The sequence below is a fragment of the Salvelinus namaycush genome, chromosome 3 (genome assembly GCF_016432855.1).
Source record: "Salvelinus namaycush isolate Seneca chromosome 3, SaNama_1.0, whole genome shotgun sequence".
In the NCBI taxonomy this organism is placed as follows: Eukaryota; Metazoa; Chordata; class Actinopteri; order Salmoniformes; family Salmonidae; genus Salvelinus; species Salvelinus namaycush.
Genome location: NC_052309.1, coordinates 32,140,768 through 32,168,432, shown reverse-complemented (window position 1 = coordinate 32,168,432; position 27,665 = coordinate 32,140,768). Strand labels below are relative to the sequence as shown.

At 43.7% G+C, this 27,665-nt stretch overlaps 1 protein-coding gene across 1 annotated transcript; it reads right to left on the bottom strand.

Annotated features, from left to right (window-relative positions):
- Positions 1-53: 53 nt before the first annotated feature.
- Positions 54-27,659, bottom strand: p2rx5 (purinergic receptor P2X, ligand-gated ion channel, 5). Its single transcript, XM_038988433.1, has 13 exons — positions 27,523-27,659; positions 15,943-16,093; positions 14,936-15,007; positions 14,221-14,296; positions 13,799-13,883; positions 13,290-13,370; positions 12,325-12,466; positions 2,833-2,966; positions 2,543-2,636; positions 2,383-2,448; positions 602-684; positions 296-482; positions 54-176 (listed from the first exon to the last, which is right to left on the bottom strand). The coding sequence occupies exons 1-13, from the start codon at positions 27,657-27,659 to the stop codon at positions 54-56; spliced, it is 1,431 nt and encodes a 476-aa protein (XP_038844361.1).
- Between the last annotated feature and the right edge of the window lie 6 nt (positions 27,660-27,665).

Below are 27,665 nucleotides of genomic sequence, written 5' to 3'. Positions count from 1 at the left end.
GCATCAGCAACCTCCGCTGGTAGAGAAGGAGGGTGGGCATCAGGATCACCACCTCACCCACCCTCGTTTCCCTTTCCACCTGCTAGAGGACCCAGTCTAGCCGTCTTGACGATAGCAGCACCTCTTTGTCTCACGTCTTTCTTGAGAAACAAGTCTTCTGACCTCAATCGGCCAACCTGTGTTAATAAAGGGTAAATAAAAATGTGTCTCACTCTGAATTAATTGGTTAGTGTCGTGGTCGTGGAGGGTGAGTATTATACCGTTGCCCCACAGTTCGCGGAGAGAGAATATGAACCTCATTTTTCTCCCCAGTTTTAAGGTCCTGTTTCTCCGCGTCCTGAGTGGTGGGCTCTGGTTTCTCCTCTTTTTTCGTAGAGAGTGTGGTGAGCTCATGTTGTTCCCCAGCATGTGTCCTGTGTTTTCTTGTGTCTCGGTTCACCACTGTCTTCGCACTCTCTTTGTGCTTCTTAATCCGTTCTTTCCTGTTAAAGGGATGTTTTACAGAGCAAGCAATCCCAGACTTCAAATACATACTTTAATTGATTAAACTACAAAGTGTCAAATCTGTATTTAGTAGTAATACCATGTCATAGTGTCTTACTTGAGAATCTCAAATTTCCTGTCTCGGAAGTAGGAACTCGTGCTCATCATGTAGATGAATATCATATCGCACGCAAATTTTCCCTGAAATGAAAAACAAACACAAAGCCCAGGTTTAGGTCTAGACATACAATAGATCACAGTATTCAGTATGATATAAATAAAACCAAAAACCCCAATAAAGCTTGAGGTAACTTCTTAGGCCATAGCAAAAACAAAAAACACTAAGTGTCCTGTGAATGTAAACAGCAGACTTCAAAGAGCTGTCTTCTCTGATAAATAATATGACTAAAATAGGGCACTAAAATCTTATACAAGGGGGCAGAGGGTTGCTGAATCCCAAATTAACCCCTATACACCCAAGGTACTCCAGTAGATCTGACAGAATTAGATAGGCAAAATAAAATGGAGTCATCTTGCCAGTGTTGGGGAAGCTACTCTGAAAGTATATTTTAACAACATAATAAACTACCAATTACTTCACACTGGATGAAGTTAAGATACAATAAAGCTACCCTTAAGAAAAATATAGTTTACTTCATTTTTAAAAGTAGTTCACTTCATCCAAACTACTTGGTGAAAAATGTTCATATAAATCTTACATTTCATAGACCACAAATTGCAAGAACAGATCACTTTGTTAACATGTGTTATTTAGCCTATTAAACAAAAAAAACATGTTTCAAGTGAGAATTAGGCAGGACTAATGCCAAAAACGAGAGGAAATTATTCCCTACTTCACCCATTTTTTGGTCTGTAGTTCCAATAACAAAAGTAAATAACTACTGAAAACACTACTTAGATTTGACTTTAGTCAGAGAGGAAAAGGCAAAGCGAGAGGTTTTACTCTTCCCAAAATCGGTAAAATATTTTTTCATGGAAGTCAGTGTCGAATTTGGTCAACAAAAAAATGTATTGCTGATTTGTTACGTGTGGCTCATTTGATTGAATATAAGTTTCGTAATGGTTAGGTTGTTACGAATGCACTAACATAAGTGAAGGCACATGGCATTTCGGCAACTTTGATAAAACGACTATATCGGAGTTGTGCCTGTTATGGAAATAGAAGACTCATCATGGATATAACCCATTTTAGCATGGACATTGCCATTGAGGCCTTCCATTTTAAAGTAGACAACTGGGTGGGGATTCTTATGAGTTGGGAGCGAGCAGCCAATGAAGAAGAAAATGGACTACTTTAAAACGGAGCTTCAATGGCGCTGCCCATGCTGTCACGCTATAATGGCACAGATACAAAGATGAGTCCTCTATCTAGCTCTATGGCCTGTTGTTCACACATATCTGCCCTCTCATTGGCTAGAATGGTCCCACCTGATCTCTCATCCTCCCGCATAACTTCCATCTTTGAGGAGTATTTCCATTGTTAGAGCGGTCACCGAATATCTTGTCAATATAATAGGCAATCTTTGATTTAGTTCAACGACCACCAAGGTACTGCAAAATGTAGTTAAATTACTAGTTGATTTACATGTAGTTCATTACTCCCCAACACTGCATATTGCTTAGACCTACCCAATTGTTTCAGATCTACAGGAGTGCCTAAGCAAGGGGATAGGAGCTAGGGATCGATTTGGAATTAAGAAGATTACTCTTTCATTGAACAATGATAGGGGATTGTTCTCTTGTGGTGATATATCAAAATAGTTTGATAACATCCAATCTGGCCATGCTACATGACATAGAATCACAGAGGAATATATTTTGGGGGACCAGTATGTCTATTGGAAACAAATGAATACACAAATCTATTAAATTACTTACCATGCCCATAATAGCGAACCCAGACCCAATAGCTATTACTGTGGGAATGATGTTGAATTTTCCAGCCTGAAAAACACAATAAAGAACATTTGATCTGACAGACTGTAATATGAATACTATCAACACATTCAAGTAAGTGTAGCAAGAATCACTGTCATACCCGTCCATTCACCATGATATCAAAGCGAATCCCATAGACTTTATATAAAGTCCGGAAGCTCTCTCCAGCTTCGTCTTTGTAATACCGGGCATATCTGGGGAAAAAACTAATCAGCTGTTTGGAACAGAAATGTCAACAACTGCCTGGTAGAGATAGATCTGAGATTAAATGCAGTAGTTGGAGAGAGCTCAAGCCTTATTAGTTGAAGCTAATACCTTTTCAGAATGAGGGCATGGATTATTATATCTGCTTGAAGTACAATCTGCTTATTAATGCATGTCAAGATGTACCTGAAGTTGTAGCCTGACGTGACAGTGCTGTTTAAGTTGATATCCAAACGAGTAAAGCTGTACTTTGGGTTACACTGTGAGTAGTCCTTATCCAAATCACAGTTCCACTCAATCAGAATTCCAACTGACCCACCCTGAGAGAAAGAGAGAGGGTTAGAGATAGAGAGAGAGAGATAATTCCATCCTCCTGATTCCTGCTTACAAGCAAAACAAAAACTATTACGGACTACAAAGGGAAACCCAGATGCAAGCTGCCCAGTGACACGAGCCTACCAGACGAGCTAAATGCCTTTTATGCTCGCTTGGAGGCAAGCAACACTGAAGCATACACGAGAGCACCTGCTGTTCTGGTTGTGTGATAATGCTCTCGGTAGCCGATTTGAGCAAGACCTTTAAACAGGTCAATTTTCACAAACCCGCAGGGCCAGATGGATTACCAGAACGTGTATTCAAAGCATGCACGGACCAACTGGCAAGTGTCTTCACTGACATTTTCAACCTCTCCCTTACTGAGTCTGTAATACCTACATGTTTCAAGCAGACCACCATAGTCCCTGTGCCCAAGGAAGCGAAGGTAACCTGCCTAAATGATTAGTGCCTACGTCGGTAGCCGTGAAGTGCTTTGAAAGGCTGGTCATGGCTCACATGCAGACGTGGTTTGTCGTCCTCTCGTTTACTTTATGTATTTTTCATATTTTTTTGTATATACACTGCTCAAAAAAATAAAGGGAACACTTAAACAACACAATGTAACTCCAAGTCAATCACACTTCTGTGAAATCAAACTGTCTACTTAGGAAGCAACACTGATTGACAATACATTTCACATGCTGTTGTGCAAATGGAATAGACAAAAGGTGGAAATTATAGGCAATTAGCAAGACACCCTCAATAAAGGAATGGTTCTGCAGGTGGTGACCACAGACCACTTCTCAGTTCCTATGCTTCCTGGCTGATGTTTTGGTCACTTTTGAATGCTGGCGGTGCTTTCACTCTAGTGGTAGCATGAGACGGAGTCTACAACCCACACAAGTGGCTCAGGTAGTGCAGTTCATCCAGGATGGCACATCAATGCGAGCTGTGGCAAAAAGATTTGCTGTGTCTGTCAGCGTAGTGTCCAGAGCATGGAGGCGCTACCAGGAGACAGGCCAGTACATCAGGAGACGTGGAGGAGGCCGTAGGAGGGCAACAACCCAGCAGCAGGACCGCTACCTCCGCCTTTGTGCAAGGAGGAGCACTGCCAGAGCCCTGCAAAATGACCTCCAGCAGGCCACAAATGTGCATGTGTCAGCATATGGTCTTACAAGGGGTCTGAGGATCTCATCTCGGTACCTAATGGCAGTCAGGCTACCTCTGGCGAGCACATGGAGGGCTGTGCACCCCACAAAGAAATGCCACCCCACACCATGACTGACCCACCGCCAAACCGGTCATGCTGGAGGATGTTGCAGGCAGCAGAACGTTCTCCACGGCGTCTCCAGACTCTGTCACGTCTGTCACATGTGCTCATGTGCTCAGTGTGAACCTGCTTTCATCTGTGAAGAGCACAGGGCGCCAGTGGCGAATTTGCCAATCTTGGTGTTCTCTGGCAAATGCCAAACGTCCTGCACGGTGTTGGGCTGTAAGCACAACCCCCACCTGTGGACGTCGGGCCCTCATGGAGTCTGTTTCTGACCATTTGAGCAGACACATGCACATTTGTGGCCTGCTGGAGGTCATTTTGCAGGGCTCTGGCAGTGCTCCTCCTTGCACAAAGGCGGAGGTAGCGGTCCTGCTGCTGGGTTGTTGCCCTCCTACGGCCTCCTCCATGTCTCCTGATGTACTGGCCTGTCTCCTGGTAGCGCCTCCATGCTCTGGACACTACGCTGACAGACACAGCAAATCTTTTTGCCACAGCTCGCATTGATGTGCCATCCTGGATGAACTGCACTACCTGAGCCACTTGTGTGGGTTGTAGACTCCGTCTCATGCTACCACTAGAGTGAAAGCACCGCCAGCATTCAAAAGTGACCAAAACATCAGCCAGGAAGCATAGGAACTGAGAAGTGGTCTGTGGTCACCACCTGCAGAACCATTCCTTTATTGCAGGTGTCTTGCTAATTGCCTATAATTTCCACCTTTTGTCTATTCCATTTGCACAACAGCATGTGAAATGTATTGTCAATCAGTGTTGCTTCCTAAGTGGACAGTTTGATTTCACAGAAGTGTGATTGACTTGGAGTTACATTGTGTTGTTTAAGTGTTCCCTTTATTTTTTTGAGCAGTGTATTTCAATTTATTTTTCAATCTCTTTTCCATTTTTAAATTAAATATACCTTCCGGTAACCTGCCTCACTCAATGTGACACGGATCCGCAATTATTTTAAGACCTTACAGCCAGAACCTCCATCAGAAGCTAGCCATCAGAAGCTAACCAGCAAATAACCTCAGGCAACAGACGTTTTTTTAGCCTGGATAATACCTGTCAGCCTTGGACTGTTTTTCTCCACTACAATGCCCGATTCCTGCCGTAAACCCTGGACCATTACTCCTGATCATCACAGCTAGCTAGCTGCCACCAAGTGACCCAGCCCCGAAGCTAGCTCTGAGCCAGGCCCACCTCCCGGGCCTACTCTATGATCACCCAGCTACTCAGCCGTTGCCTCCCGGACTCTACACCCAACACGGCTTGAATCCACTACTCCACCGGATACTTGCCGTAAGCTCTGGACCTTTGCATCGGATCATCGCTGCTAGCTAGCTGCTACCGAGTGGCTATAGTGGCTAACGCTCCTGCCCCGAAGCTAGCACCAGTTAGCCGCGAGCCAGGCGCATCTCCCGGCTAGCTACGAAATTACTACAACTACAATACCTCTTTCGCCATCTGGCCCGGATCCTTTGTCGTCACGGTGCCCCGCCGTTATCTGTCGGCCCTAGCCCCGAACTCAGGCCCTATGTGTAGTTAACCTTCCCTCTCTGCCCATTCATCGCCATTTTACCTGTTGTTGTTGTCTTAGCTGATTAGCTGTTGTTGTCTTACCCGTTGATGTCTTAGCTAGCTCTCCCAATCAACACCTGTGATTGCTTTATGTCTCTCTCAAATGTCAATATGCCTTGAATACTGTTGTTTAGGATAGTTATCATGTTTTAGTTTACTGCGGAGCCCCTAGTCCCACTCTACATGCCTCAGATACCTCCTTGCCCCACCTCCCACACATGCGGTGACCTCACCCAGTATAACCAGCATGTCCAGAGATGCAACCTCTCTTATCATTACTCAGTGCCTGGGCTTACCTCCACTGTACCCGCACCCCAACATACCCCTGTTTGCACATTATGCCCTGAATCTATTCTACCACGCCCAGAAATCTGCTCCTTTTATTCTCTGTCACCAACGCACTAGACGGCCAGTTTTGATAGCCTTTAGCCGTACCCTCATCATACTCCTCCACTGTTCCTCGGGTGATGTGGGGGTTAACCCAGGCCCTGCGTGTCCCCAGGCACTCTCATTTGTTGACTTCTGTAATCGAAAAAGCCTTGGTTTCATGCATGTTAACATCAGAAGCCTCCTCCCTAAGTTTGTTTTACTCACTGCTTTAGCACACTCCGCCAACTCTGATGTCCTTGCCGTGTCTGAATCCTGGCTAAGAAAGGCCACCAAAAATTCTGAGATTTCCATACCCAACTACAACATTTTCCGTCAAGATAGAACTGCCAAAGGGGGAGGAGTTGCAATCTACTGCAGAGATAGCTTGCAAAGTTCTGTCATACTTTCTAGGTCTATGCCCAAACAGTTCGAGCTTCTAATTTAAAAAATGAATCTCTCCAGAAATAAGTCCCTCACTCTTGCCGCCTGTTATAGACCCCCCTCAGCTCCCAGCTGCGCCCTGGACACCATATGTGAATTGATTGCCCCTCATCTATCTTCAGAGTTCGTTCTGTTAGGTGACCTAAACTAGATGCCCTCAATCTCATACAAATTATCAAGTACAACCCTAAATCCGTAAACATGGGCACCCTCATAGATATCATCCTGACCAACTCGCCCTCCAAATACACCTCTGCTGTTTTCAACCAGGATCTCAGCGATCACTGACTCATTGCCTGCATCCACTATAGGTCCGCGGTCAAACAACCACCCCTCATCACTGTCAAACGCTCCCTAAAACACTTCTGCGAGCAGGCCTTTCTAATCGACCTGGCCCGGGTATCCTGGAAGGATATTGACCTCATCCCGTCAGTCGAGGATGCGTCGTTCTTTAAGAGTAATTTCCTCACCATCTTAAATAAGCATGCCCCTTTCAAAAAATGTAGAACTAAGAACAGATATAGCCCTTGGTTCACTCCAGACCTGACTGCCCTTGACCAGCACAAAAACATCCTGCGGCGGACTGCAATAGCATCAAATAGTCCCCGTGATATGCAACTGTTCAGGGAAGTCAGGAACCAATACACGCAGTCAGTCAGGAAAACAAAGGCTAGCTTTTTCAAACAGAAATGTGCATCCTGTAGCTCTAACTCCCAAACGTTTTGGGACACTGTGAAGTCCATGGAGAACAAGAGCACCTCCTCCCAGCTGCCCACTGCACTGAGGCAAGGCGACACGATCACCACCGATAAATCCATGATAATCGAAGATTTCAATAAGCATTTCTCTACGGCTGGCCATGGTTTACTCCTGGCTACCCCAACCCCGGCCAACAGCGCTTGTTGCAACCCCTATTGCAACCCCTATTACCAGTCTGTTCAACCTCTCTTTCGTATTGTCCGAGATCCCTAAAGATTGGAAAGCTGCTGCGGTCATCCCCCTCTTCAAAGGGGGTGACACTCTAGACCCAAATTGTTATAGACCTATATCCATCCTGCCCTGCCTTTCTAAAGTCTTCGAAAGCCAAGTTAATAAACAGATCACTGACCATTTCGAATCCCACCGTACCTTCTCCGCTGTGCAATCCGGTTTCCGAGCTGGTCACCGGTGCACCTCAGCCACGCTCAAGGTACTAAACGATATCATAACCGCCATCGATAAAAGACAGTACTTTGCAGCCATCTTCATCAACCTGGCCAAGGCTTTCGACTCTGTCAATCACCGTATTTTTATCGGCAGACTCAATAGCCTTGGTTTCTCAAATGACTGCCCCGCCTGGTTCACCAACTACTTCACAGATAGAGTTCAGTGTCAAAACAGACACTTGTCCAGACCTCTGGCAGTCTCTATGGGAGTGCCACAGGGTTCAATTCTCGGGCCGACTCTCTTCTCTGTATATATCAACGATGTCGCTCTTGCTGCGGGTGATTCTCTGATCCACCTCTACGCAGACGACACCATTCTGTATACTTCTGGCACTTCTTTGGACACTGTGTTAACTAACCTCCAAACGAGCTTCAATGCTATGCAACACTTACCCTAGTAAAACTGACTCTCCTTCCGATCCTCGACTTCGGCGATATCATCTACAAAATAGCTTCCAATACTCTACTCAGCAAACTGGATGCAGTCTATCACAGTGCCATCCCTTTTGTTACCTAAGCCCCTTATACCACCCACCACTGCGACCTGTATGCTCTAGTCGGCTGGCCCTCGCTACATATTCGTTGCCAGACCCACTGGCTCCAGGTCATCTATAAGTATATGCTAGGTAAAGCTCCGCCTTATCTCAGCTCACTGGTCACGATAACAACACCCACCCGTAGCACGCACTCCAGCAGATATATCTCACGGGTCATCCCCAAAGCCAACACCTACTTTGGCTGCCTTTCCTTCCAGTTCTCTGCTGCCAGTGACTGGAACGAATTGCAAAAATCGCTGATGCTGGAGACTTATATTTCCCTCACTAACTTTAAACATCAGCTATCTGAGCAGCTAACTGATCGTTGCAGCTGTACATAGTCCATCTGTAAATAGCCCACCCAACCTAACTACCTCATCCCCATATTGTTTTTATTTACTTTTCTGCACACCAGTAACTCTACTTGCACATCATCATCTGCTCATCTATCACTCCAGTGTTAATCTGCTAAATTTTAATTACTTCGTTACTATGGCCTATTTATTGCCTTACCTCCTCACGCCATTTGCACACCCTGTATATAGACTTAATTTTTTTCTATTGTGTTATTGACTGTACGCTTGTTTATTCCATGTGTAACACTGTGTTGTTGTTTGTGTCGCATTGCTTTGCTTTATCTTGGCCAAAGAAAATAAACATCAACTGCATCCTTCCGGATACCCTAGACCCACTCCAATTCGCATACCGCCCCAACAAATCCACAGATGACGCAATCTCAATCGCACTCCACACTTCCCTTTCCCACCTGGACAGAAGGAACACCTATGTGAGAATGCTGTTCATTGACTACAGCTCAGCATTCAACACCATAGTGCCCACGAAGCTCATCACTAAGCTAAGGAACCTAGGACTAAACACCTCCCTCTGCAACTGAATCCTGGACCCACTGACGGGCCACCCCCAGGTGTAAAGGGTAGGCAACAACACGTATGCCATGCTGATCCTCAACTCTGGGGCACCTCAGGGGTTTGTACTTAGTACACTCTTGTACTCCCTGTTCACCCACGACTGCGTGGCCAAACACGACTCCAACACTATCGTTAAGTTTTCTGATGACACAACGATGAGACAGCCTATAGGGAGGAGGTCATAGAACTGGCAGTGTGGTGCTAGGACAACAAGCTCTCCCTCAATGTGAGCAAGACAAAGGAGCTGATCGTGGACCACAGGAAAAGGCGGGCCGAACAGGCCCCCATTATAACATCAAAGGGGCTGTAGTGGAGCGGGTCGAGAGTTTCAAGTTTCAACGAACTATCATGGTCCAAACACACCAAGACAGTCGTTAAGAGGGCACAACAAAACCTTTTCCTTTTCAGGAGACTGAAAAGATTTGGCATGGGTCCCCAGATCCTCAAAAAGTTCTACAGCTGCACCATTGAGAGCATCCTGACCGGTTGCATCACCGCCTGGTATGGCAACTGCTCGGCATCTGACCGTAAGGCGCTACAGAGGGTCGTGCGTACGGCCCAGTACATCACTAGGGCCAAGCTTCCTGCCATCCAGGACCTATATAATAGGCGGTGTCAGAGGAAAGCCCATAAAATTGTCAGAGACTCCAGTCACCCAACTCATAGCCTGTTTTCTCTGCTACCGTACAGCAAGCGGTATCGGAGTGCCAAGTCTCGGACCAAAAGGCTCCTTAACAGCTTCCACCCCCAAGCCATAAGACTGTTGACAATTAATCAAATGGCCACCGGACTATTACATTGACCCCCCCAATTTGTTTTGTACACTGCTCCTACTCGCTGTTTATTATCTATGCATAGTGTCACGGCTGTCATTGAAGAAAGACCAAGGTGCAGCGTGGTGAGTGTACATATTCCTTTTATTTAGAAATGACGCCGACAAAAACAATAAACAATACAAAACAACCGTGAATTAAGGGCTATGTGCCACAAACAAAGTTAACTTCCCACAAAGAAAGGAGGGAAAGGGATACCTAAGTATGGTTCCCAATCAGAGACAACGATAGACAGCTGTCCCTGATTGAGAACCATACCCGGCCAAAACATAGAAATACAAAATCATAGAAAAACAAAACATAGAATGCCCACCCCAAATCACACCCTCGTCGCCGACCCCGGACTGGGGACCCTCGTTGCGGGCTCCGGACTGGGCACCCTCGCTGCGGGCCCCGGACTGGGCACCCTCGTTGCGAGCTCCGGACTGGGGACCCTCGCTGGAGGCTCCGGACTGGGGACCGTCGCTGTAGGCCCCGGACTGGGGACCGTCGCTGGAGGCTCCGGACTGGGGACCGTCGCTGGAGGCTCCGGACTGGGGACCGTCGCTGGAGGCTCCGGACTGGAGACCTTCGCTGGAGGCTCCGGACTAGAGGCCGTCGTTGGAGGCTTCGTGCCATGACTCCTCACTGGAGGCTTCGTGCCATGGATCATCACTGGAGGCTTCTTGCCATGGATCATCACTGGAGGCTTCATGCCATGACTCCTCACTGGAGGCTTCGTGCCATGGATCATCACTGGAGGCTTCTTGCCATGGATCATCCCTGGAGGCTTCGTGCCATGGATCATCACTGGAGGCTTCTTGCCATGGATCATCACTGGAGTGAGGAGACGTATGGGCAGTCTCTCTACCTCCTCCCAGGTTGTCTCATACTCCTGGCCACGCTGCTTGGTCCATTGGTGGTGGGTAGTTCTGTCACGGCCGTCGTTGAAGGAAGACCAAGGTGCAGTGTTGTAAGCGTACATAGTCCTTTTATTTAGAAATGAAGCCGACAAAAACAATAAACAATACAAAACAACCGTGAAGCTTAAGGGCTATGTGCCACAAACAAAGTTAACTTCCCACAAAGAAAGGATGGAAAAGGGATACCTAAGTATGGTTCCCAATCAGAGACAACGATAGACAGCTGTCCCTGATTGAGAACCATACCCGGCCAAAACATAGAAATACAAAATCATAGAAAAACAAAACATAGAATGCTCACCCCAAATCACACCCTGACCAAACCAAATAGAGACATAAAAAGGCTCACAAAGGTCAGTGCGTGACACATAGTCATTTCACCCCTACCTACATGTAAAAATTACCTCAACTAAACTGTACCCCACGCACACTGACTCGGTACTGGTACCCCCTGTATATAGCCTCGTTATTGTTATGTTATTGTGTTACTTTTTATTATTTTTGTATTTTATTTTTTACTTCAGTTTATTTGGTAAATATTTTCTTTAACTCGTCTTGAACTGCACTGTTGGTTAAGGGCTTGTAACTAAGCATTTCACGGTAAGGTCTACACTTGTATTGTATTCGGCGCATGTGACAAATTGATTTGATTTGACATATGGTAAGAATGGCTCTGGTTAACTATTGTTTTCTTCTATGCTGGGTGTCCTGCTACACTAACAACCAGAGGTAGTGTTTACTTGTAAATGTCTAACCTGACCTTGCTGGGAAGTTGAGGTGAGGGCACGTTATACAGGGCTCTGTGTCAAGCCACTTAATAGAGATGTAACAACTGTTATGTTTCATAATGTTGTTATTATGCAACATTAGTTGTTATTCATTTCAATTTCATGCCTAATGACCGCAGCCGACATGGCAAAAGGCAAATTAAATGTAATCAAAATAATAGTAATTACCTAACTGCCTGAAAGCAAGCATCATTATGAAATGGACTGGAGGAAGAGAGACCTACATCCCTCCCACACTGCTTGGATAGCATGACGAAGGCCTGAAAAGCATAATTCGGACTCACTGTTAAACTAGAAACCCAACCCTGATTACTGACTGTTTAATGCATTGTATTGAGTGTCTTTCCTGGGTAGCAACGTACTGTATGCTGATAAACCTTCGTTTTTATACAACATTGCTGCCCCTCTATGCCAGGTCTTCCTCTGCCAGGGAAAAAGTTCACCTAACCTCAATGGGACTACTTGATTAAATAAAGTGTACATTTCAAAACAAAAAGATTGTAAATATGTACCACTACAGCCATGTCCTGAAAGTCGTGTCCAGTCCTGCTGACCAGGTCTCCCAGACGAAAGATGGGGCAGTAGGGTTGGAGGACGTTGTCATAGGAACATCTCTTTAGATAGGAGTCATTACCGGTGTCCAGAACATTTGACCTGAGGGGAAAGAAGGCAGAACAGGACATGTAGCTTTTAGCTATGTGCTTAGTAGTTCAGTATCATACTTTTCCTTGTCTAAATCCCAAAAAGGTCATAGGCCTAAAACATAAAAAACTGAGCAGTGAAGTTATCTTATCAGCTTCAAATAACAAGCTTTCTCTTTGACCCTTACTTAGATAAGGAATAGCACAGAGCTACATATCATATCAAGTAACTTTATAGATCAATTACTTCATAGTTTAGACATTTTCCATTCAATACACACAACGTAATCAAAAGATCTACAACTGAAATGGTCAATTGGCAGAGGTCTGACGTCTCTGTAATTTCCAGGTTAGGCTTGGAAAGACTATACCAATGTTCTAGCTGATTAAACCTTCTACAACAGCCTTATTGGCATGAGAGCCCAGTGAGCCAATCAGATCTGTTCTAACACCTGTCCAGGGCTGGGCCTGCTTTGCTGTCAAGGACGTCTCAGATGACCTCACCCCCCCCCCCCCCCCCCCCCCCCCCCCCCCCCCACACACACACACACACACACACACACACACACACACACACACACACACACACACACACACACACACACACACACGGCCCTGGGCTATATGGCTTTGGGGGTATATAAATAGAAGGGACTGTGCACCCTCATAGCTATTCAAAGCAGTGCTAGGACATGTATTCCCCACTGCCCAACTCACACATACTTACTGATCTATGTCACTGACACTGACTGTGTCTGTAGAGACAGACAGTCTCTCGGGACTACTTTGAGGTCTGTATGAACAAGCACCACTTAGCACCACTCATAACCACTTACTTGGAGAATTCAAACTTCGGAAACCTGACAAAGTTCTTGATGTAAATTGTGAAGTTTTCTGCCTTGCTTAATAAAGCCTCCCTGGAAATGAAGGGGAAAAGTGTTAATCCAGAGCGACTGCTACATAATGGTAGATAATCAGGACAAGGTACTTCATGCTGAAGTACATAATGTACAGATGTAGGATCTTAATCTTTTGTTGCTGAGAATTTTCCTCCAAAGCAGGAAATGCAAACTTGTAGTGTATTTGAGTTTTAAAAAGGCTTCTAAAATTTGTCATTTCTACTTTGAAATGTCAGACTTGATTTGCCCTAACATAAAAATGTATCAACCCCTACAAAAATGTCCATTAGTTATAATCCACATAATAATTCACATGTCCTGTTGCTGCAGGATTATATTCCTGCTGCAGCAAATTGGCTCAAATTAAGATCCTCAATCTGTAGTGGAGTGTCAATGCAAAAGTGAGTATTTCATTATTTTCACAGCAAAAGAGGATGAATTCTCACGAGGGTTTCCGGCCCGTCTCGACGGGACACCAGCCATGTATCTCACAGGTCCCTGTAGAGTTTAAACACAGTCCAGTCTTTACCCCTGCAGGGAAAAGCAAAGATCCCTGTCAACATCCTGGAAAGACATAATACTCTGGGTGGAAATTAGGGGGAATGGTAACACGTAGGAGATCCCAGAGTTTAATAATTTTAACATGCAAAATATATATTTTTTAATGTCAATATCAAGGAATTTTTTAAGAGAGACATTTGTCCAATTCCAACCCTGGTGATTCTCATACACTTCCAAAAATGAGTGGTGTACATGTGCATTTAAGAGAAATGTGACCATAACCAGTGTTAATCTGTAAATAAATGTTATCTTGGAAATTGAAATTGAAATGAGATAGACTGCCCCAGTTGACCACATTAGTCCTTACCATTGCCAGCTATTACCACCTCACCCTCGGCACAATCCTCATTGTTTACACATTGGCCATCTGGCACCTTAGGGCTCTGGGGAAAAAAGGACACGTTGCTGTAGTTAAAAATGCAAACCTGTATTCAAAGCTGTGTATTGAAGAGCCTAGAGACGACGGCAACATACAATAGCATGGTGAACACAATAGGGAGTATCATTTGAATGCTAAAGCAATTTAGGAATACACAATGTTATTGGACCAGTGAACAGTGACACATTGCCCCCTTCATACTATGAAAATTTTTATCATTATTAAATATAATTTATATATTTTTCATAACTTTTCTGAAAATCATCATAACGGCACCGAAAGCCTACTACAATATCAAATAAGCAAGTATTGGAAGACAATGTCAAGGTCAAGCCATCTCTCTCTGGGGAAAAAACTGTTGGGCCTACTAAGGCATCATAATTACCTGCTATAGGCAGTTTGGATTCTGACATCCGCCCCAAATTACCAGTCGATTTTCTGTTTACTCTGCCATATATGGTGAGAATACTTGCATCATCAAAGCGGAGTTTAATTTCCTTGTTTGATTGGATCATTAAAGTATTTCTATCTCAGCTGCACAGTCATCCAATCTCTATCTCAGAATTGGGGGATCTTTCAAAATAGAGTCAATTAACAAGATTTTTGTCTCGATTACGGTAGTACAACATTGCTTTTCACTCACCTCAGCACAGAACCCAAGCCTCTGATTTGGGGTCTCGAGGTAGTTTGTAACAATGAAGAAGACTTGTTCACCCTGAAAATCAACAACAAGCTAAAATGTTGGACACTGTACTTTCATCGGTCAGGTTAGTTAGGGGACTGTGTATTAATTGTACAAAATCAAAGCCCTAAATACATATTCATTTATCAAAGCTTTTAATGCCGCAAGCTTAAATGTAAATAGCACAGCTTCTCACTCCATATTAATATAGCCTTACAAAATGAAGGAGATCCAGTGGTGGCTGACTGGGCTCACCATGTGGACAAGAGCAGACCTTTCTATTTAATCTGTTTATCATTGAGTCGCTAAAGGTTAAGAGAATTATAGCGATTAGACTTGGGGAACAACCCTCTCTCTTTTATTTAACAGGACAGATGTAATGGTTTGTCCCTTGAGGAGAAAAATGACTCAGTAGTTTATAGCTAAAATGTATATAGTGAAAGGTGTGATTGTCCTATTGCTCTATAGCCTGTAAAGTATAATGTCCAATGACCCCAATCATTGCCTTTTCCATGACCTTACAAAATAAACATTATTTAAAGACATCAGACATGTTCTTAAAAAGATTTGAAGAGCACACTAAATGCATGTCAACTTTTCATATTCTAAAATAGATGTTCAAAATAGCTGACAAACATGCTTATGCCAGTGTTTCTAAAAGTGCACTATTCTCATGGCATGGCCAGATATACTGTCTCTATCGATGTGATATAAATCTGCATGTGGTGTCATGTTATTTTAAAAACTATTTGGGTGTGATTGAAAACTGATGAAAGTGAGTTAATGGTGAGACCCCATAAAAATGTGACTCATTGTACTTGAAATATACAATCAATGACTTGCTGTATCACTGATGAGCTTCAGCTTCAACTCAAATAGACTTGAATTAATCATCTAGCAGTAAAGCTATGTACTGCGCCAGCTTTACCTGTGTACATAAAACCTCCCCCAAAGTTCCCGGATCTCACCGTTGGAGGTATGACATAATCCTCAGCCCCCCATAGGTAAAGTCCAAATTCTGTGTTGTTGGTCATGACCACTCCTTTCAGCTTGGTGATGACAGAGCTCTGGACGGTCTCTTCCCTCGATTGGTACCCCTTCTTATACACTAAGACCCACCTGAGAATTTAAATGCACCGGTTATTGATTGATTGATTGATTGGTTGATTGGTTGATTTCTTACATTTAGTCTAAGCCTCAACTTTAAAAATATATATTTTTTAAATCATTCTAACTCGGTCACATTTGAAAATGTTGAGCCGTTGTCAGTCACATATAGAAATTACATTGATGGTAATTTGAACAAACTTTGAACAAATTACAGTATGGGCCTAGTGCCCTGGATATATTAAAGCTTTCATTCATGTGCTGAGTCATAAGACATAGAAATGTCAAGCGCACTCTATAACACTGTCTATAATGTATGATAAAAAATATATATATAAATATATCATTTTATACTAATACAATTGCTCAGAGAAAGGGAATTTGTTTAACAAATAATATAAAAGAAGTCTCAAAAAGATAGTATCCCCTGTTTTAAATACTCCAGCAGGGCCCTTGCGATTTCAGTACTTCAGCATACCGTTTTCTGTAAGTTTCCTCATGGTTCTATTTAAAGAAATTTTCTCAGAATATTCAGAGAACGTTAAGAAACAATGTGGGAATTTCAGCACTTCGGCATACCTGCTGGGAACACACTCATTCAACCAAAGTTACATCCACGTAATTTCAATGAAATTACATTGTACCAACGTGAAATAGACGATGAATTGACATCTGTGCCCAGTAGGTACATTTTTCCACAGGTTTCCTCATGGATTCAATTTAAAGTCACGTTCCCAGAACATTCAGAGAACATTAAGAAACAACGTTCTTCTGTGGGAATTTCAGTACTTCCGCATAACCTTTTCTGCAGGTTTCCTTATGGTTCTATTTAAAGTCATGTTCTCAGAACATTATGAAAATGTTCCATAAAAACCACAATAAAACATTAGTAACGTTCAAAGAACATCCTAAGAATGTTATTTAAAAACATAAACATTCTGTTCTAGCCTAGTGGCTAGAGCATTGGGCCAGTAACCGGAAGGATGCTGGATTGAATCCCCGAGCTGACAAGGTCAAAATCTGTTGTTCTGCCCCTGGGCAAGGCAGTTAACCCACTGTTCCCCAGGCGCTGAAGTTGTGAATGTTGATTAAGGCAGCCCCCCGCACCTCTCTGATTCAGAGGGGTTGGGTTAAATGTGGAAAACACATTTCAGTTGAATACATTGAGTCGGACAACTGACTAGGTATCCCCCTTTCTCAGCGTTATAAGAATCTTTTAAAGATAAATACACAACGCAGAGACAGAGTACGAGAGGTCAAGAGGATGAGAAGTCAATAGAATTAACGATCAATGGAAATAGTGGTTTTTCTGCAATATGGAATTATTTATTAATGGGTCAGAGACATAGGAGGAATTTGTCTACACATTGAGCCTGAAATAGGATACTTGTTATTTGGCCATTGGCCCAGTCGTACTGCAAGGACTTCTAATTGGTCAACCACAGGCTAGGGCCGGGTTATAAAACTAGATCCTGTCCCTTTGTTCTGTGGAGATAATCACAGGAAAGAACAACAGGAGAGAATGGCTAGAAAGAAGCTTTTTCATGCCACTTTTCTCTCTGTAATTGATTATGGTGACTTGTTGTATATGCATGCAGCCTCCTCCGTCTTCCAGAGACTGGACTCTGTTTATCATGCATCCTTGTGCTTTATTACAAATGCCAAGTCACTCACCCACCATTGCACATTGTACCAAATGGTAGGTTGGACCTCAATTTATATGCGCAGAAAGATACATTTGTATGTGTTCATCTACAAAGCCCTTTTGGGAAAACTCCCTCTTTACCTCTGTAGTCTGGTCTCCTTCACCACCAGCAGTTACCATACCTGGTCTGCTAGGTGGTTGCTACTTAAAGTCCCCAGGACATTTACAGTATTAGACAAGACTGCCTTCTCTTCTTGTGCACCAGACGCATGGAATAATCTACAATCCATGCTTCATCTAGATATGTTAGTGCCACTGAATGAATTTAAAATATTGATGGGAGACTGTTACAGAGGAGTGTAAATGTTTTATTTAGGCTGGATCATGTTGTTGTATTGTATTGTTGTATGTTTTAATTCTGTAATGTATTGATTGTTGCTGCCTTCTTGGCCAGGTCTCCCTTGAAAAAGAGACTCTGGGTCTCAATGGGCTTTTCCTGGTTAAATAAAGGTTAAATAAAAAAATGTAAAAGGATCACTGGAGAGCATCGCTGAGGACAGGGGAGAACGACCATCTACTTCCAATCATGATTTGTCCTATTTGAATAAACCTATTTTCCTCCCCCTTATTTGCTTTGGGGTCTGTGTTATTAAAGAATAACATCAACTGCTAACAGCGTCAAAAAAACTCTATCTCAGGGGTTCCCAAAATTTTTCACTCAGCCCCCCCCATTCAGAATTGGGAATCATCAGATTTAAAGTTTATTTCCTGCAATTCTACACATTTTGTTATGAGGCAGAGACAATTTTGCAGTTTCAAAGCAAATTTTCTTGCATTTGCAATTCTATACATTTTGCCATGTCTAACGTGTATTCATGGGATATTTGAGTGACTCAAACACTACAAAAAAATCTATGGGCAAAAAAAAACATTTAAAAAATGTTAGCTGACATGGACTAGCTGATCTGGTATGCAATGACTGACATCACATGAGGAAAAGTGATGATGCACTACCCAATTTCGAAATTGCACCTTGTGCAATCTACTATTACAACTTTCAAGAGTCAGTTGAAAGCCGGACTGAGTTCCTTAAAAATTCATAAAAATAAAAAAACACTAATTGGCCACACTTGATCTTAATGAGGGATTGTTTCCTTTGAAGTTTCCATTTGAATAGACTAAAATGAACAGCTTTGTATGAGTTAAAAAAAGATGTCATGCTTGCACCAACACCATCCTGTTGGTGCAGTGGACTAATGCCATGGATAGAAAACAGAAGATCATAGGTTCAAATCTCACTGATGCTGTGCCACAATAAAAAAGAAACATATTTGCATAATTGGTGCCTAAGCAAATGAATGTGTAATATCTGTTCAAAACAGTTAACCTAAGCATCCCAGGAAAACTTTCAGAGAATCATAGTAAAACATTCTCAGAACCTCCCTGCTACCTAAAGATGTACATTCCCAGAAGAGGTGTATTTTTCACTTCCATTTAAAAAAAGGTTGAGCTTTACCGGTTTTACCAGAACCAATGGGAAACCAAAAATGGACCTTCTGACAACTTCCAAGGAACCAAATGTGCTAGCTGGGGAGACTGAGATGGCCATTTCAAAATGTTGATTTTGTGGTCAATTAACCATTTTTTTGTGGATTTTTGGTGTGTGCAAAAACCCACCACTGGTAAACGTGGTCAAAGATCTCTATTTTCGTGTCATATGACCATAGCACCGGTTCCAACCAAAGTGCCAATGCAGTGGCGGCCTGTCATTCAGGGAGTTTTGAGCCCCACCTGTTTAGCAAAAGAAAACAAATCTGTTTGCAAACAATGTAATAAAAAACTAATTTGAGTCAATAAAGCTGCATTCAAACATGGTCTCTTTTTGCTTTCTTAAGTAAGGCAGCTCCAAAATGCAGGTGTTTCAGCCTAGCTCAGTGCTTTCTGTAGTGGTGGGGCAGCCAGCAGAAAATACAGAGCATAGGGGTTGATAATGTTCTCTAGTTGGGCCGTGATTGGCTCAGTGTTCTGTCACTCATGGGGACACTTCGTCACGGCAAAATCTAGGGGTAGAGCTCAAAAATTCAAGCCCCTTGGGTGCTGCCATAGATTTACATTATAAGTGCCCATCCAAGAAGGCTCAAGGTCATTGGCCACAGATAAAATTATGTCAAATCACGTTATATCTACCGTATCTTTGATTGGACATGTCAACATCATACTTTCAAAATCTTAGCTAGCAAGCTAGACAAGCAGTCATCGTCATGAATCAAGTCGATAATCTACTGGCAAATCCTTTTCAAACCTTGCCATATGAAGAGATATTATAGATAAAACATATCGGTACTCATCGGCCATTGGACATAAACATTACACAACAAGTTTGAAATCGCTAATTCAACAATGAGTAGTTAGGAAGGAATCAGTGGCTAACTGCAAGTGTTGCAAAGCAATCACTAGCCTGCTATTCAGTGGAGAGGGTGTGTGGTCCAAGTCTGGGGTCTCTTTTCCAAGCTAAAAAGGATAAACATTCACATGCAACACCATGGGCCAGAAAATGTTGAATACATTGGCTATGCTGTCAATCCAGCATGACTTCTGCCGTGCCCAAAACAACTGAAACTCAGAAATGGGAAATCTCAGACCAGTGAGTTCAAGACAACTGGGAACTCAAAAAAAGAAACGAGCTCCAAAAGGGAAAATACGTTTTGAACAGTAATCCAAGTCGGAGTTCCAAGTCGGGAATTCTGGCCTCTTTCTAGAGATCACTGACGTCATGATTCAACCTTGTTTTTTTTTCGAGTTCCCAGTTGTCTTAAAAGCACCATAAATCCAAAGAATGCCAGACTTTGATTACAAAATTTGCCCACAGAAAGACCGCCGCGCCACCTTCCTGTTCAAGTGAGCACAGCACAACAAGGAGATTTCAAAAACATCTTGTACGCTGCTGCATAAATTATGTAATATGCCAGTATACTGTAGCTAAGAAAGTAATACTAAGTGTATGTTGTATAGTAAGTTGCCCATGTGCCTCACCCTAATAAATTGGTCCCTTTCCCCCTCATAACTTAGCCTACTGTTCTGACTTGGTGGTGCACATGTAGCCTATAGCCTGTTTTAGAGAAATGACATCATCGAATATTGTAAGAGCTTTCATTGTCTGCTTATATGCCCCCTTTATTTATCCTACGGTTCCTACTTGGTGTACAGGGAGAGTACTGTAAGAACAGCCCAAAGTTCTGAATTCTGTCGCTGTACATTTGAAAAGTGCTGAACAAATAGTTATATTGACTGCGTCCATCTTAGCTTGCTCATTAATGTCTTAATCGAAATTACAGATTGCCTCTTACCTGCTCATCATTCCCTTATGCCATAGTTTGTACATCTAAATTGTCAGTATAAACCACATTGGTTAAAGCAAGTCACCCATATCAGCTATGTTTTTTAAAAAGGCAGTAAAAATAAAAAATACATGTATTTATTTCACCTTTATTTAACCAGGTAGGCTAGTTGAGAACAAAATCTCATTTACAACTGCGACCTGGCCAAGATAAAGCAAAGCAGTGCGACACAAACAGCAACACAGAGTTACACATGGAATAAACAAACATACAGTCAATAATACAATAGAAAAATAAATAAAAATTATAATAATAATAATAAATAAATACATTTTAAAAAGTCTATATACAGTGTGTGCAAATGAGGTAGGATAAGGGAGCTAAGGCAATAAATAGGCCATAGTGTCGAAATAATGACAATATAGCAATTAAACTCTGGAGTGATAGATGTGCAGAAGATGAATGTGCAAGTAGAGATACTGGGGTGCAAAGGAGCAAAATAAATAAATAACAGTATGGGGATGAGGTAGTTGGATGGGCTATTTACAGATGGGCTATGTACAGGTGCAGTGATCTGTGAGCTGCTCTGACAGCTGGTGCTTAAAGTTAGTGAGGGAGATATGAGTCTCCAGCTTCAGTGATTTTTGCAGTTCATTCCAGTTATTGGCAGCAGAGAACTGTAAGGAAAGGCAGCCAAAGGAGGAATTGGCTTTGGGGGTGACCAGTGAAATATACCTGCTGGAGCGCGTGCTACGGGTGGGTGCTGCTATGGTGACCAGTGAGCTAAGATAAGGCGGGGCTTTACCTAGCAAAGACTTATAGATGACCTGGAGCCAGTGGGTTTGGCGACGAATATGAAGCGAGGGCCAGCCAACGAGAGCATACAGGTCGCAGTGGTGGGTGGTATATGGGGCTTTGGTGACACAACGGATGGCACTGTGACAGACTGCATCCAATTTGCTGAGTAGAGTGTTGGAGGCTATTTTGTAAATGACATCGCCGAAGTCAAGGATCGGTAGCATAGTCAGTTTTACGAGGGTATGTTTGGCAGCATGAGTGAAGGATGCTTTGTTGCGAAATAGGAAGCCGATTCTAGATTTAATTTTGGATTGGAGATGCTTAATGTGAGTCTGGATGGAGAGTTTACAGTCTAACCAGACACCTAGGTATTTGTAATTGTCCACATATTCTAAGTCAGAACCGTCCAGAGTAGTGATGCTGGACGGGCGGGCAGGTGCGGGCAGCGATCGGTTGAAGAGCATGCATTTAGTTTTACTTGCATTTAAGAGCAGTTGGAGGCCATGGAAGGAGAGTTGTATGGCATTGAAGCTCGTCTGGAGGTTAGTTAACACAGTGTCCAAAGAAGGGCCAGCAGTATACAGAATGGTGTCGTCTGCGTAGAGGTGGATCAGAGAATCACCAGCAGCAAGAGCGACATCATTGATGTATACAGAGAAGAGAGTCGGCCAGAGAATTGAACCCTGTGGCACCCCCATAGAGACTGCCAGAGGTCCGGACAACAGGCCCTCCGATTTGACACACTGAACTCTGTCTGAGAAGTAGTTGGTGAACCAGGCGAGGCAGTTATTTGAGAAACCAAGGCTGTTGAGAGTCTCCCAATAAGAATGTGGGAATTGACAGAGTCGAAAGCCTTGGCCAGGTCGATGAATACAGCTGCATAATTGTGTCTTATCGATGGCGGTTATGATATCGTTTAGTACCTTGCGCGTGGCTGAGGTGCACCCATGACCAGCTCGGAAACCGGATTGCATAGCGGAGAAGGTACGGTGGGATTCGAAATGTTGGTGATCTGTTTGTTAACTTGGCTTTCGAAGACCTTAGAAAGGCAGGGTAGGATAGATATAGGCCTGTAGCAGTTTTGGTCTAGAGTGTCTCCCCCTTTGAAGAGGGGGATGACCGCAGCAGCTTTCCAATCTTTGGGGATCTCAGACGATACGAAAGAGAGGTTGAACAGGCTAGTAATAGGGGTTGCATCAATTTCAGCTGATCATTTTAGAAAGAGAGGGTCCAGATTGTCTAGCCCAGCTGATTTTTAGGGGTCCAGAATTTGCAGCTCATTCAGAACATCAGCTATCTGGATTTGGGTAAAGGAGAAATGGGGGAGGCTTGGGTAAGTTGCTGTGGGAGGTGCAGGGCTGTTGACAGGGGTAGGGGTAGCCAGATGGAAAGCATGGCCAGCCGTAGAGAAATGCTTATTGAAATTCTCAATTATCGTGGATTTATCGGTGGTGACAGTGTTTCCTAGCCTCTGTGCAGTGGGCAGCTGGGAGGAGGGGCTCTTATTCTCCATGGAATTTACAGTGTCCCAGAACTTTTTGGAGTTTGTGCTACAGGATGCAAATTTCTGTTTGAAAAAGCTAGCCTTTGCTTTTTTTAACTGCCTGTGTATATTGGTTCCTAACTTCCCTGAAAAGTTGCATATCGCGGGAGCTATTCGATGCTAATGCAGTACGCCACAGGATGTTTTTGTGCTGGTCAAGGGCAGTCAGGTCTGGAGTGAACCAATGGTTATATCTGTTCCTGGTTCTACATTTTTTGAATGGGGCATGCTTATTTAAGATGGTGAGGAAAGCACTTTTAAAGAATAACCAGGCATCCTCTACTGACGGAATGAGTTCAATATCCTTCCAGGATACCCGGGCCAGGTCGATTAGAAAGGCCTGCTCGCTGAAGTGTTTTAGGGAGCATTTGACAGTGATGAGGGGTGGTCGTTTGACCGCAGACCCATTACGGACGCAGGCAATGAGACAGTGATTGCTGAGATCCTGGTTGAAGACAGCAGAGGTGTATTTGGAGGGCAGGTTGGTTAGGATGATATCTATGAGGGTGCCCGTGTTTACGGATTTGGGGTTGTATCTGATCGGTTCATTGATCATTTGTGTGAGATTGAGGCAATCAAGCTTAGATAGTAGAATGGCCGGGGTGTTAACCATGTCCCAGTTTAGGTCACCTAACAGCACGAGCTCTGAAGATAGATGGGGAGCAATTAATTCACATATGGTGTGGAGGGCACAGCTGGGGGCAGAAGGTGGTCTATAGCAAGCGGCAATGGTGACAGACTTGTTTCTGGAAAGGTGGATTTTTAAAATTGTTTGGGCGCAGACCTGGATAGTAAGACAGAACTCTGCAGGCTATCTCTACAGTAGATTACAACTCCGTCCCCTTTGGCAGTTCTACCTTGTTGGAAAATGTTGTAGTTAGGGATGGAAGTTTCAGGGTTTTTGGTGGTCTTCCTAAGCCAGGATTCAGACTTGGCTAGGACATCCGGGTTGGCAGAGTGTGCTAAAGCAGTGAATAAAACAAACTTAGGCAGGAGGCTTCTGATGTTAACATGCATGAAACCAAGCCTTTTACGGTTACAGAAGTCAACAAATGAGAGCGCCTGGGGAATGGGAGTGGAGCTAGGCACTGCAGGGCCTGGATTAACCTCTACATCACCAGAGGAACAGAGGAGGAGTAGGATAAGGGTGCAGCTAAAGGCTATAAGAACTGGTTGTCTAGTACGTTCGGAACAGAGAGTAAAAGGAGCAGGTTTCTGGGCACGGTAGAATAGTTTCAAGGCATAATGTACAGATAAAGGTATGGTAGGATGTGAATACAGTGGAGGTAAACCTAGGCATTGATTGACGATGAGAGAGATATTGTCTCTAGAAACATCATTTAAACCAGGTGAGGTCACCACATGTGTGGGGGGTGGAACTAAAGGGTTAGCTAAGGCATATTGAGCAGGCCTACAGTGAAACAGTGAAATAAGACAATAATCACAAACCAAAACAGCAATGGACAAGGCATATTGACATTAGGGAGAGGCATGCGTAGCCGAGTGATCATTGTGGTCCAGTGAGTAGCTAAGCAGGCTGAAGACACGGCGATTCAGACAGCTAGCGGGCCAGGACTAGCAAGCTAGCAGAAGGGCCTTAGAGGGACGTCGCGACGGAAGAAGTCTGTTGTAGCCCCCTCGTGCAGTTACGTCGGCAGACCAGCCGTGATGGATCAGCAGGGCTCCGTGTAGTAAAAGGGTCCAGGCCAATTGGCAAAATAGGCATAGTGGCCCAAGAAATTGTCCGATGGCCTCTTGAGCTAACAGTCCAATATGCTCTAGGCAGCTAGCGGGCCGCGGCTAGCAGGCTAGCAGATGGGCTATTAAGGGGACGTCGCGACGGGGGTGCCTGTTGAAAAAACCCCTCGGGCAGATTACGTCGGTAGTCCAGTCGTGATGGGTCGGCGGGGCTCTGTATCGGCAGTTAAAGGGGTCCAGGCCAATTGGCAAAATAGGTATTGTAGTCCAAGGAGTGGCTGATGGACCTCTTCAGCTAGCCGGGATATGGGCCTAGCATAGGCTAGCTCCAGGCTAATTGGTGCTTGCTTTGGGACAGAGACGTTAGCCAGGAGTGGCCACTCGGATAGCAGCTAGCTAGCTGCTCTGATCCAGGTGAAAAGGTTCAGAGCTTGCGGTAGGAATCCGGAGATATGGAGAAAAATAAGTCTGATATACTCTGGTTTGAATCGCGCTGTGTAGACTGGCAAGAGTTGTCTGGGCTAAAGGTTTTTATACAAGCTAATTTGTATAAAATTGTATCGATGAACATACAGTGCATCCGGAATGTATTCAGACCTTTTCACTTTTCCACAGTTTGTTATGTTACAGCCTTATAATAAAATGGATGAAATAAAAAGTTAAATAAAGGTTACATTTATTACAAATAAAAAACTGATTGGACATGATTTGGAAAGGCACACACCTGTCTCTATAAGGTCCCACCGTTGACAGTGCATGTCAGAGCAAAAACCAAGCCATGAGGTTGAAGGAATTACCCGTAGAGCACCGAGACAGGATTGTGTTGAGGCACAAATTTTGGGAAGGGTACCAAAACATTTCTGCAGCATTGAAGGTCCCCAAGAACTCAGTGGCCTCCATCACTCTTAAATGGAAGGAATCTGGAACCACCAAGACTCTTCCTAGAGCTGGCCACCCGGCCAAACTGAGCAATGGGGGGAGAAGGGCCTTTGTCAGGGAGGTGACCAAGAACCCGATGGTCAATCTGTCAGAGCTCCAGAGTTCCTCTGTGGAGATGGGAGAACCTTCCAGAAGAACAACCATCTCTGCACCAATCAGGCCTTTATGGTAGTGTGGCCAGACGGAAGCCACTCCTCAGTAACAAGTACATGACAGCCCTCTTGGAGTTTGACAAAAGTCACGTAAAAGACTCTCAGACCATGAGAAACAAGATTCTCTGGTCTAATGAAACCAAGATTGAACTATTTGGACTGAATGCCAAGCATCACGTCTGAAGATGACCTGGCACCATTCCTACGGTGAAGCATGGTGGTGGCAGCATCATGCTGTGGGGATGTTTTTCAGCAGCAGGGACTGAGAGACTAGTCAGGATCAAGGGAAAGATGAATGGAGCAAAGTACAGAGAGATCTTTGATGAAAACCTGCTCCAGAGCGCTCAGGACCTCAGACTGGGGCGATGGTTCACCTTCCAACAGGACAACGACCATAAGCACACAGCCAAGATAACACAGGAGTGGCTTCAAGACAAGTCTCTGAATGTCCTTGAGTGGCCCAGCCAGAGCCCAGACTTGAACTCAATCAAACATCTCTAGAGAGACCTGAAAATTACTGTGTAGCAACACTCCCCATCCATCTTGACAGAGCTTGAGAGCGTCTGCAGAGAGGAATAGGAGAAACTCCCCAAATACAGGTGTGACATGAGCTTGTAGCATTCAATCTTCAATAGCTCTTACACACTTTGTGTAAGACTTTGAAAATGATATATTCTGAATCGGGGAGGATGGACAAAAATCTACGCCTTTTATTTTTTTAGATTTATTTATGCTTTCAATTTTCAATAGCTCTTACCATGACTATGAAAATGATATATTCTGAATTGGGGGAGGATCGACAAAAACCCACTGCTTTTTTTGTTGAATGTTGTTTTCCTTTTTTTGTTTTTGTATATCGATCTTCAATAGCTCTTACAGAACTCGTGCCATGACTATGAAAATTACAGCTTCAGAATCGTCAGTCAGTGGCGCAGCGGTCTAAGCCACTACATCTCAGTGCTAGAGTCGTCACTACAGACACCCAGGTTCGAATCCAGGCTGTACCACAACCGGCCGTGATTGGGAATCCCATAGGGCGGCGCACAATTGGCCCAGCGTCGTTCGGCTTTGGCCGGTGTAGGCTATCATTGTAAATTAGAGTTTGTTCTTAACTGACTTGCCTAGTTAAATAAATAAAAAATTACTCCTTAGCCCTATGTTCCACGATGACAGTTTGAACGACCTCAAAGACACCCAAAATGTACAATTAAATCTACTGTAGTTGCGACTTTGTATGTAAATAATGATTGACACTTTTAATACACGATTTAGTACATTATTTTTACGTCGCGAGCATGCAATACAATAATATAAAACATGCACCTCACCCGATCACGTATAGCAGCACACAGATCTGAAAAACTCTAAATGAGATTCCCAATTTTCTGTTTTCGGCGATGACATATTTTTCTGTTTTAAAATTAAGGAAACCGAGGAAAAAGATTCTCCAAGTCAATTCGCCCATATTCCT

Bases quoted from the DNA above. Each gene is read 5' to 3' on its own strand.
- p2rx5 (XM_038988433.1), bottom strand. From the start codon at position 27,659: ATGGGCGAATTGACTTGGAGAATCTTTTTCCTCGGTTTCCTTAATTTT. The intron at 2,449-2,542 runs GTATGACAGTGA...TGTGTTTTTCAG, and splicing joins ATATCATGGTGAATGGACGG to GCTGGAAAATTCAACATCAT. The intron at 685-2,382 runs GTAAGTAATTTA...TTTTCATTTCAG, and splicing joins GGTTCGCTATTATGGGCATG to GGAAAATTTGCGTGCGATAT.